This window comes from Medicago sativa, chromosome 2, assembly GCF_051527215.1.
Source record: "Medicago sativa cultivar Bolivia chromosome 2, Bolivia_mono, whole genome shotgun sequence".
Lineage (NCBI taxonomy): Eukaryota > Viridiplantae > Streptophyta > Magnoliopsida > Fabales > Fabaceae > Medicago > Medicago sativa.
Window position 1 is genome coordinate 81,795,792 of NC_140750.1, and position 11,810 is coordinate 81,807,601.

An 11,810-nucleotide genomic window follows, 5' to 3' on the forward strand; every position below is an offset into this window, starting at 1 on the left:
CATCTTAGTCAGCTTGAAGATATTATATATATTCAACTTCATATTCAATATTTATGTAATGGTTAATTATGTTTCTAGCCCCTATAAAATAGCGACCTTGTAAGTTTAGTCCCTACTTAATTTTAATAGCATTTTTAGTTCTTAATTTTGTTTTTCTGCACTGAGTATTAGTCCCCACTCAATTCAAATTTGTTTAATTTATGCTTAAACTCTTAAATTTTTGAACAATTTTTTGCAGACATGTTTAGAACATTACTAAAAATTCGTCCGCATAAAATTATTGCAAAATTTGATTTCTACATCCAGATTTTATTACTTTTTATCTTTAACTTTTGTCGTTTTAAAAAATTCATATTTAATTCATTTCATGTCAGAAAATTCTAAATTTTAGTAAACGAACCTTTCATAGTGTTCTAATCTTGTCTCAAAAAAATCGTTCAAAAATTTAAAAGTTTAAGGATAATTAATCAAACTTTGTTTTAGCAGGGACTAAAATTATAAGTAATTTTTTTTTATAGGGACTAAAAATGCTATTAAAATTAAGTAGGGACTAAACTTACAAGGTCGCTATTTTATAGGGACTAGAAACATAATTAACCCTTTATGTAAAATCAGAAAACTTCATGTTTAAGATTATACACTATTTCTTAGGAGAAAATGTAAGCATAACTTAGTGTCAAAACTCAAATGTTTGCGACTTGTTTGTACGTACTTGGTAGCTTCTTCAGTTATATACAACGATTGATATTTGATTGATTGGTATTGATAGATATATAAACTTATCATCCCTTAGTTACTTTTAATGGAGAAACTCATTTTGAATACTTAAATAGATTTTATGTCTACTACAATTATTTGTTTATAACTTTTTTAATGATAGAATTTAATAAATTCTCAATTACTTCAAATTCATGATTTGGCTGTTAAAGATGTTTTGTTCGTCAAGTTGGACGTTGTTTTGCTCTTCTTTATAGTGTATCGTTGTTTGATTTTTTTTACTTATTACATATTTGTTTGATTTATATTGACGTATCAGTGTCAATCAATTTTCAATCGTTAATTTGAATGTCAACAATGTAGTTTTGGATTTTGATTTTGTCATATTCGTAACCATTTTATACTAAAACTTCAGTGCTCTAACTAAATTTATTCTAATAAACATTCTTTTCAATTTTAACAATGTTAAATTTGTACTGTTTTTAATGTATTCTACAAATTTGAATCAATAAATATTTTACTAAAAACAGCTATATCCTAATCTATCCTAATCGCCCTTTGTACACACCTCAATAATTCCAATCTATCCTAATCAATTATTTGTATTTGTGAGTCACCTTAACTTAGCATATTAATGATGTAAGAAATGAATGACATAAAAAATCAACTTTTTTTTAACAAATAGAAATTTCACCGTAAAAAATATAAACAGTGGCAAAAAGACCATATATATACAAATATATAAAATATATTGTTCTTATTAGTAGAACAACTTTATTTAATTAATATACACTTCATTAAATTTGCAAAGGAATCTAGTACATAGTACCAAATATGAGACATTGACAAGTAGAAAACATAAGTTAAAGAAAAGAGTTCCTCATGAATCATAACATTGATATTGAATATAGTTCCTCATGAAGCATAACAATGACATTGAATTAACTTCTTATTTTTTTTATTCACCACCATCACCACAAAATTAAGATAAAATAAGAAGTTTGGCCTCATCATGATCAAATTTTTTCTACAGGTTGGTGTATCTGTTGTGGCATAGCCTCATGGTTGAGTCTAGAGCATGATTTAACCATATCACCAGCTAGAGGAATAACTGGGAGACTATCACAATTGCATATTTCAATCATAAATCCATCTGGGTCATGGAAAAATAATTGATCCACTTGAATTCCATTTTCTTCCACTAATGCACGCTTACAAACAATTTTCATATCATTCAGATATTTCTCTACTGCATCAATGCTTCCATCACACTGTTCATGACTCACAAAGATAAAACATATGTTATTAATTATTCATCTATAATTAATTATATAAATATAATTCAACCACTTTGTCATGTCATCATCAAAACATGTACATAGAAGTGTACAATATAAGTTAGAGTATAGAAAACGTTTGTATTATGAGATTGTTGTTTTTGTCCTTCATCCATAGCAAGAATAGGGATAGAGATTTATTTTTTTAAGAAAAATACAAATAATTCAAATATTGCATCAAAAAGACATCATAATTTCGTCTACTTTTTGAACTTTTGATATCTACTATTCATTTTGTAAGAGCTGGTTAGAGGACAAGGAAGTTTGAGCTATGCTAAAGTGCTTTTATATATTTTTTTGTGTCATGTTAGTTTTCTATGGTTACTAGCTTACTGTTTTACTAAAAGAATGTGTGGGTATATCTTGTTTCTAATAAGCTTACTTCATTGAAGGTAATAAATAATATTTAGAGTAATAACATTTGTACAAACATTTTGTGATAACTTTTATGATAACCTTCAACTCCTCTCTTCTTATTGATAAAAAACACTAGAGAGAGAAAGATAGAGTAAGAACATGAGAGTAAGAGAGAAATTTGTTCAAAAGTTGTTTCAAAATGGTCGTACAAATATCATTCTCTAGTATTTAAGACGAGAACGGATAAAGAGATCCAATGAAACTTCAACCGTTCAAAATAAAAGATAAAAACGCATTTAATATTAAAATCAAGAGAGAGAATCGATTCAATAATTTAGATCTTCAAGAGAGGTGTAAAGTCATTAGAGGAAATCACTTTCCATTTATGACATGTTCACTATGTGAAGTAATCGTATCCAAGGTATTCAAACTTTGGTTCACTATATTGTAAAAATTTAACTTTTTCCTTAGACTCAATCTCGTTGGCAAAAGAATGTATATACATCATCTACTAATCTATTAGCTAGTTATTTTGGTTTAATCAATCATTAACTCACATGTTTAAGTTGGTCGTTCACTGAAAGATATTGAAAAGCAAATCATTTCCATTATCCTAAATTGTAAACAAAAAAGACCGATATTTATCTTATTGAATGAAGTTGTTTTAAAGTGAAATTAAATGAAAACTACATTCAATTTGCTCTCCTTTTTATGTTCTCCATAATCAATAATTAATGAAAATTGTTTTACATCTTCCGATGAAACTTATCCTAAGGAGAACAAAAACAATTGGAAAATGCTACTTCTCTAGAAAAATAGAATCAAGAATTTTTCAAGACACAGTTGGCAAATTTTAATTGGATGATTTATTTTTCCACTTCCTATTTTTCAGCCACATCTCCTTGAATTGTGGCAAATAGTGCATTGTGATTGGCTACTCTTTATTCTTGAAGAATTCTTGATGTTATTTTTCTAGAGATATAGCATTGCTCAAAACAATTATACCTTAATTATTGTATGTTTTAGTTTTCTTAATAAATGTAATTTTTCTTCTTCTTATAAAGTAGAACGGAGGGATTATAAATTTGTGGTTTAGTTAAATGAACAAACACCGTAATTAATTGAATTGAAATCAATTAATCTTGCCTGGAATGAGATATGATTATCCTTTGTATTAATTTCCTTCTTCCTTGGAATTTTTTCAGGGTCTTCTGCCTTCAGCAAGTGAATACCAATGCCATGGCCAAATAGCCTGCAACATTGATGAAATAGGAAAATTAATCAACATGAAGATAATTAATTTAGATGAAGCTATATTTTCATTATGCATGCTTCATTAATATGTTACGTACCATGCACCTTCAAAATTAAATGAACCAGGTCTCACAATGGAAATGAATCCAAGAACATTTTGATAGAAGGCAACGGTTACATCCACTGATCTGCAGATAAGGGAGATATGATTCACTGATTTTAGACGCAAAGGGTTTCCAACAATGGCGTCCATTTTTCTAATTCTTATTAGAAGAATCAATTGAATTGAATAATATCTATCCTTGACCCCAAAACAAAACCAAGAAAGATGAAAACGAAGTCAAAACAAAAACAAAAACAAAACAAAAAAAACAAATGAAGAGGAAAAGAAAGAATGTAGATTAGAGGTGAAGAATCAAGAATAAATAGGAGAAATGATAGACAAATCTAGTAACATGACAGGTGAGATCAATCTATAAATAGAGGCTCGAGGATATATTGGTGGATGTTTCACAAGGGTTTTGTTGGATAGATAAGCAACATCCAATCATTTAGGTTGTGACACTTTGGATATTTTATTTTATTTTGTTTTTGGTATAAAAGAGAGCAAAAACCAAGAGGCGAAAAAACTAAACAGCTAAACAAACATTTTTAAGGATATGCAAGTCCCAGAAATATCATTAAAGAGGAGACTATTAAGTTCGTTAGGAGGGTTCTCCAAAACAACAAAATTCTAAGAATCGACGGTGAGACTAAAATTAACAAGTCAATCAAGACTTTTGTTGCTTTCCGGTCAAGTATGATGAACCTCAACACGCCAACTACAGTCCAAGAGATATATAATACGCCGAATCAACGAAAGGTCGCCCATTAGTCTTTCAATTATTTGTAACAATGTCAATAAGCAAATTCGAATCACTTTCCACACAGATGTGAAATTCCACCATGTCAAGCTAATTCCAAACCCAAATACAAACCCCACATTTTCGCATGCATAACATCACAAACTCCAATCTTGTGCACAAGCCATATGTCATTTGTGTCCCGAAGAAGACTGTCACTGTCCGAATGGTTTCCATTCTCTTTGCACACTCCATCACAATTGAGTTTAACTCATCCCTCATGAGGACGCTTCCAACCAATGAAAACTGTTGGATATTTTTATTTATAGCTCTCCTCATAACTTATAAAACATACTTTTATCATGATAAAAATTTATATATAAATTATTACTATTACAAAAGATAAAATTAAAATGTCTTCGTATATAAGTTATAAGTAGTTTTCATAAAATTTCGTAGAAGACTTATCAAAATAAGTAACAAGTTTAATTTTTGGTCAGGTTATATTTAAATTACGGTCAAACTCCAAATTACTAGAGTTTCTCTTCTCCTAAAATCTGAAGCGTTTATACCAAAAAAAAATAAAATAAGTGATAAGTTGTTTTGATAAATCATCTTAAAAAGTCTACACAAAATTTATGCAAATAAATCATTCCAAATAGGCTATTAGTGTTGATATTTTTTTTATTTAATTACTTTAGAATAGGTTTTATCTATCTATAAAATAGAAAACATTTTAATAGTTTTTGTTGGAAAATTATTAACCAGGAAAATTATTCTATATTCTAGAATTTTGTTGGAAAACACGTATGCCATTTGTCACTGTAGTTCGCGATCATTAGATGGATTGCCCTTATATATTTTGAATGTGCTTATCATATTTATTGGTCTATTACTTATTTTAAAAACTATTTTGATTAGATTTTTTTTTTTTTGAGGGATGATTAGAAATTATATGTTATTGCTTTAAATGTAGTAGTGTTGGTCCAACAAATGTGTAGGTCTAATAAAACAAAATTTGAAATGAGAGATTTTAAAATTAAATTAGAGGTCTTTTAGGACAAGTTAACTTTTACATATGAAAAAATATATAGTTAAACGTTACATACATTCAAAAGATTGATTTATTATTGAAAAAGAAATGATTGATTGACTATTTGATTGAATTAATTAATAGTAGATAAGTAGAATAGTTAGTATAGCTGGCAATAACATACACTTATTTTTCCCTTATTTTCATTGACCGAGTGTGGACTGAAGTTATGAAGTAACTTGTCTTATAATCATCACCTAAAATTAAAATTAAAATTAGTAATTAAGTCCATTCCATCAAGGCATAGAATAGATCAATTAATTAGATTTCTGAAATGGCAAACCAGTTATCATCTGATGTGATCGATAATAAACTTGTGAATATAGTTTGTGATCAGGGGTGGTAGCTTAATAAGTGAATTAATTTGTTCAAATTAATGTTATTGGTATGATTGGGGAAAAAAAAATACTCCATAGATGCAGTTGTATTAATACTACTAGCTAGAAAAATGATAGTAACTTCTTTCAAAAAAAAAAAAAATGATAGTAACACAAAACATGCCAAAAAATTATAATCTCTCTATCTAAACTTCGCCATAAAAACATAATATGGGTGCAGCTCCCCCACTTTACAGCGCATGCCTCAACATTTAGGACTTCAACACTCAACTTTTATGATTAATTAGTTGGTAAAAAAAATTATAATTTTTTACGTAACGCATAAATAATAATGTATGACCTAGTCATGATTTAATTAATGTTTTATATATATATATATATATATATATATATATATATATATATATATATATATATATATAGAAGGGTACTTTATAATTAATGTTAATATGTATATATAAAAATTGAGCTTCTTTTGTCTTATACATGAAATTTGGTGTGCTTTATTATTATACAAAGTGAAGTGTGACAAACAGTGTGCTTTAAATGACACGAGCAATGCTCAAAATCACCATCATGAATCATGATATCATATAGATAAGAAAGGTCCATCGTGTTCTATAAAAGAAATATATTTAAAAAAAAAAAAAAAACACCATCGTGATTCATGAGAATTGTTTCTTTTATGTGATAAGAGCTGTAGATTACAATTGTGACGTAAGTTTTTCATAAAATCATATCGTCAGTCACTTGATCCAAAATTTCAAACATAACCAAAATACTTTACCTTTAGATTATTATTTAAATAAGTTTGGTTTAGTTTTACTTCGTTTACCGAAATGAAATGAAACCTACTACGTTTTAAATTAAGTATTTTTTTTACAGTGATTTCCATTTTAAAGAGTATACGAGACTTTACCAAAAACATAAAGAGGAGTACACACTGGTAGTTTGACCAAACTGTACTCTCTTTTGCAGTAACAATTTTAATAGGGAACTTTTGCAGTGATTAAGGGTGTGTTTAAAAAAAATTACAAGTGATATTTAGACAATGTGACATAGAACGTAATTCTATTGACTATGAACGTGACCTATAAAAACTAGTTGTGACTTTCGTTATTTGGCTAGACTCGCGGATAATGTGTGTACTTATGACCGTTAACGGGAGTACTTGGTGCCCTACGTTTGTTATTAAAATGGGTTGGTTGATAAGGTTAAGGAAATTCGGGGTGAAATGGATTGTTAGCTTATAGTTTATTGATGGCTGCATTTTGTGAGGAAGGGAGGATATAAGATTGTGCTTCATGTGATAAGGAAATTGAGCTTCATGTGATAAGTGCTTTTTCCTGGGTTTCTTTGAAGAAGATTGATGGACATGATGATCAAGATGAACAACGAGAGAGGGAATAAGATGAAAAAATGGAGAAAAAAAAAAATTGGTGGGGATGGTTCATTGTTTTTTTTTTTTTTTTTTTGACAAAATGGTGTGGATGGTTCATTGTTAGTACATTAGACATTCGCGATTTAATGATTTTTTTTTATATTAAAGATAAAATGGTTAAAATTTAAAAAGTTAATGAGTTCTTTAGTGAATTACCTATAATGTATGTCCACACCTAATATATTTGAACTTTTTATTTTATTTTTGAGGGATAATATATTTGAAGTTAAATATTATTAAAAGAGACCTATTTGAGTAACAAATATATAATTGAAGGCACGCAGACATAATAAAAACTAGTTAATGGGCTAAAATAGTTAATGGACAAAGTGAAATCAAATAAATAGGTAAAGGACTAAAATAGTAATTTATGTTAATTGATTTTTTTTGTTGCGGTTTGAACTCCAGACCTTACACGTATTATGTATTGTCTATACCAACTGAGTTAAGCTCACAAGGACTTATCTTAATTGATTTACTATGACCTAGATAACCCTTATTTAAAATGATATTTATATAAACTTCTAAATCATTTTCTCAAAAAAAAAAAAAAATAAACTTCTAAATCATATTACTTTTACAGTTTTACTTGATTTATCTAATCAATTAAAAACATACCTTTTTTGTTGGCCTAGCCGATTTACGCAAAAAGAAAAGAGAAATGATATTTTGACAACCACTTTTTGACAACTTTTGGACAACTTTCTCTCTCATACTCACATGATGATGTTATTCTCCCTCTTCTTTTCTCTCTCTCTCCATTGTTTTTGACCAATAAGAAGTGAGAAAAACAAGGTTGTCAACAAAGTTGTCATCAAATGGATGTCAAAATATCATTACTCAAAAGAAAAGGTTGTAATCTTGGAATACTTCAAAAGACAAAACGAATATTGAAATGAGTTTGTTGATTCACCACTTTTACCTAACCCAGCTGACGATATATAGTTAGTTGGTCTCACACATGTGATTGGTTAATTAGCAAGTTGAAAAAAAATAGAATTTCTTCATATATGAATTAAATATGAATGTTTATGTTTTTGTGCTTAAAAATTCATACTTAATCCATATTTTGTAAAAAAATTCTATTCTTTTTGAGCGAGATCGTCATGATATTATACAGATTGTTGAGAAATTTTATTAAAAAATATGAAGGCTAAATATGAGTTGAGTAAAAAGTAGAGACTAAAAATAATGATGAAAAACTTTTGAGGGACTAAAAATTTAACAAAATTTGTAAAGGAACTAAAATAAAAAGTTGATATATTTATAAAGAACAAAAACATATTTAACCCTTATTTAAATATGTACATATAAAATAATAAATTTTCATAAAGACCATACTCAAACGTAAAAATAAACATGTGAGAGACTACATGTCACACCTAAATCTTAAATTTTTAAAAACTTACAAAGTCTAGCTCGACAACCTATTTACATCCCTAGCTAACATAGACTATATTAGTATCTTCTAACAAAAGCGTAGTGTTAAAATTCAAATGTTTACGACTTGTTTGTATGTATACCAATTCATATTTGATTGAGATAAGATAGACAGACAGACAGACAATACTATCATCTATAAATTATTCTCTATGGAAAAACTCATTTCTAATATTTAAATGGATCTTACGTGTATACATAACTCTTTTATAATTTTTGAATAGTAAAATTCAATAAACGTTCAATTTCTCCATTCAATCAACTTAAATATATATATATATATATATATATATATATATATATTTGGTCTCATTAAAAATAACTATAGATAATAGGTTCTTTATATGAAAACTTATTATCTATAGTTACACATTTGATTTTCTCATCAATGATAGCACCTATTTGGTATCAAAGTCTTGTGAAACTAAGACTCCAAATGGGGATGGTCTAATATAACAAATTAACTCAATTTTCAACAATTATATGTTCTTTGACTATCATATTATAAGACTTCATATTTGGTGTTAATCTAACCGTGTCTCTCCTTTCTTCTTCATTTGTCTTCTACTTCTTCTTCGTATCACCCTTTTTATCATTTTTTTTTTTTATCCTTTTATCTAAATAAGTGATTTTCATATAGACATAGGTTTTTTGTGTTTTACAGTGATTCCGTAGTATGAATGCGATGTTGTTTTGTTTGTGGTCTTGGTGCACTGTTGTTTGATTTTTCATCTTGTTGCAGTGTTTGCTTGATTCAAAACGACGTATCAATTTTGATCAAATATAAATCCCAATCAATGATTTGAGCATCAATGTTGTAGATTCGGAGGCATGTGCATTCTAATCATTTTAATTGTCAAACTTGTATTATTTCTCTTTTCTCCTTCCCAAACTCTAGTCGTCACCACTTTTCTTCTTCTTGATCTACCGAAGTGGGGTGATTTAGGGTCAATTTTATTCTGAAATCACTCTTCCGAATTGTTTTTCTTTTTGTTGTAGTTAAATAAATGATTTTCACATATTTTCAATCTTATTTCGTTTGTTTTTGTGATTTCTCCGTGTTTGCACAACTTTGTTTGTTTTGATTTTCCGCCTTTGTGCGGTGTTTTTGATTTCCTGTCTTAGTACGATGTTTATTTGATTCAGGTTGAAAGATTAGCTTTGAACAGGTGCAGATTCAATTAATGACTTTGGTGTCATCGACGTTGCAGATCCGGAGACATAAGTATTCTGGAGACTTGAATATTGTCATATCTGTAGGCATAAATAGTGTGCCGTTTTATGCTATTAACATGATTGTTGTGAGTTTGTTCGCAGATTTATCCTTTTTGTTTTTAGCGAATTTGAATTTGTATTGTATGGATGTATTCTATCAATTTGAATGAATGTATATCGTTTATTTTTGTCAATTTTCTTTCTGTCAAACTTGTACACATTTTATCGTTTTATACTACTATTCTCAGTGTTTTGAGTTTGTTCTCAAATTCATCATCTACCTTGACTCTGAATTTAAGTTGGTTTTGATGAATTCTACAAATTTGAATCAATGAATATTTTACTGAAACCAACTATATGTTGATGCTTACCAGTTCAATAATTCCAATCTATAATTATCTTATATATGTGAGTCACCTTAACATAGCAAATTAGTGATGTAAGAAAAGGCTGACAAAGAAAATTCACTTTAAAAAACATATAGTGGCAAAAAAGACAACATATATATAATACACATACTTAACCTGATATATAATTCATTACTTTTGCAAAGGAATCTTAGTAGATATCTCAAGATACTAAGGCACTGACAAGTAGAAAACATGTTAAAAAAGAGTTCCTCATGAATCATGACATTGATATTTTTGAGTGGCATCATGACATTGATATTGAATTAACTTCTTATATTTTTTTTCACCACCACCACAAAATTAAGATAAAATAAGAAGCTTGGCTCATCGATCATGATCAAATTTGCTTTACAACTTGGTGTATCTGTTGTGGCATAATCTCAAGGTTGAGTCTAGAGCATGATCTAACCATTTCACCAGCTAAAGGAATAACAGGAAGACTATCACAATTGCATATTTCAATCATGAATCCATCTGGGTCATGAAAAAATAATTGATCCACTTGAACTCCATTTTCTTCCACCATTGCACGTTTACAACCAATTTTCATATCATTCAGATATTTTTCTACCGCATCCATGCTTTCATCACACTGTTCATTCACAAGGACAAAACATATGTTATTAAATTATTCATCTATATGCTCCTTAATTAATTATATAAATATAATTCAACCACTTTGTCATGTCATCATCAAAACATGTACATAAAAGTGTACAATATAAGTTAGAGTATAGAAAAAATTTGCATTATGGTATAAGTTAATTAATTATTAATCTATTATATTGAATTGAAATCAATTAATCTTGCCTGAAATGATATATGATTATCCTTTGGATTAATTTCGTTCTTCCTTGGAATATTTTCAGGGTCTTCTGCCTGCAGCAAGTGAATTCCAATCCCATAGCCAAATAGCCTGCAACATTGATGACATAGGAAAATTAATTAATCAAGAAACTAACAAGATGAAGATGATTAATTTAGATGAAGCTATATTTTCATCATGCATGCTTCATTAATATTCATTAATATGTGGTATCATATAATTAATTACGTACCATGCTCCTTCAAAATCAAATGATCCAGGTCTAACAATGGAAATGAATCCAAGAACTTTTTCATAGAAGGCAACAGATTCATTCACTGATTTGCAAATAAGGGAGATGTGATTCACTGATTTTAGGCGCAAAGGGTTTCCAACGATGTCCTTCATTTTTCTGATTCTTAGGAGAATTAACAGAATAATATCAACCCTAGAAAATGAAGTCAAAAAATGAAGAGGAAAGAAAGAATGTAGAATATTAGAGGTCAAGAATCAAGAATAAGGAGAAGAGAAGATATAATATAGACAAGTCTAGTAACATAT

At 28.4% G+C, this 11,810-nt stretch overlaps 2 protein-coding genes across 2 annotated transcripts; both read right to left on the reverse strand.

The window, feature by feature from the left end:
• Positions 1-1,490: 1,490 nt before the first annotated feature.
• LOC146951445 (glyoxylase I 4-like) lies at positions 1,491-4,233 on the reverse strand. Its single transcript, XM_085747427.1, has 3 exons — positions 3,764-4,233; positions 3,558-3,663; positions 1,491-1,988 (listed from the first exon to the last, which is right to left on the reverse strand). The coding sequence occupies exons 1-3, from the start codon at positions 3,916-3,918 to the stop codon at positions 1,734-1,736; spliced, it is 516 nt and encodes a 171-aa protein (XP_085603553.1). The 5' UTR covers positions 3,919-4,233; the 3' UTR covers positions 1,491-1,733.
• Positions 4,234-10,485: 6,252 nt separating this feature from the next.
• LOC146951446 (glyoxylase I 4-like) lies at positions 10,486-11,810 on the reverse strand. The gene is made up of 3 exons (XM_085747428.1): positions 11,503-11,810; positions 11,255-11,360; positions 10,486-11,036 (listed from the first exon to the last, which is right to left on the reverse strand). Exons 1-3 carry the CDS (start codon positions 11,655-11,657, stop codon positions 10,782-10,784), a joined length of 516 nt encoding a protein of 171 aa, XP_085603554.1. The 5' UTR covers positions 11,658-11,810; the 3' UTR covers positions 10,486-10,781.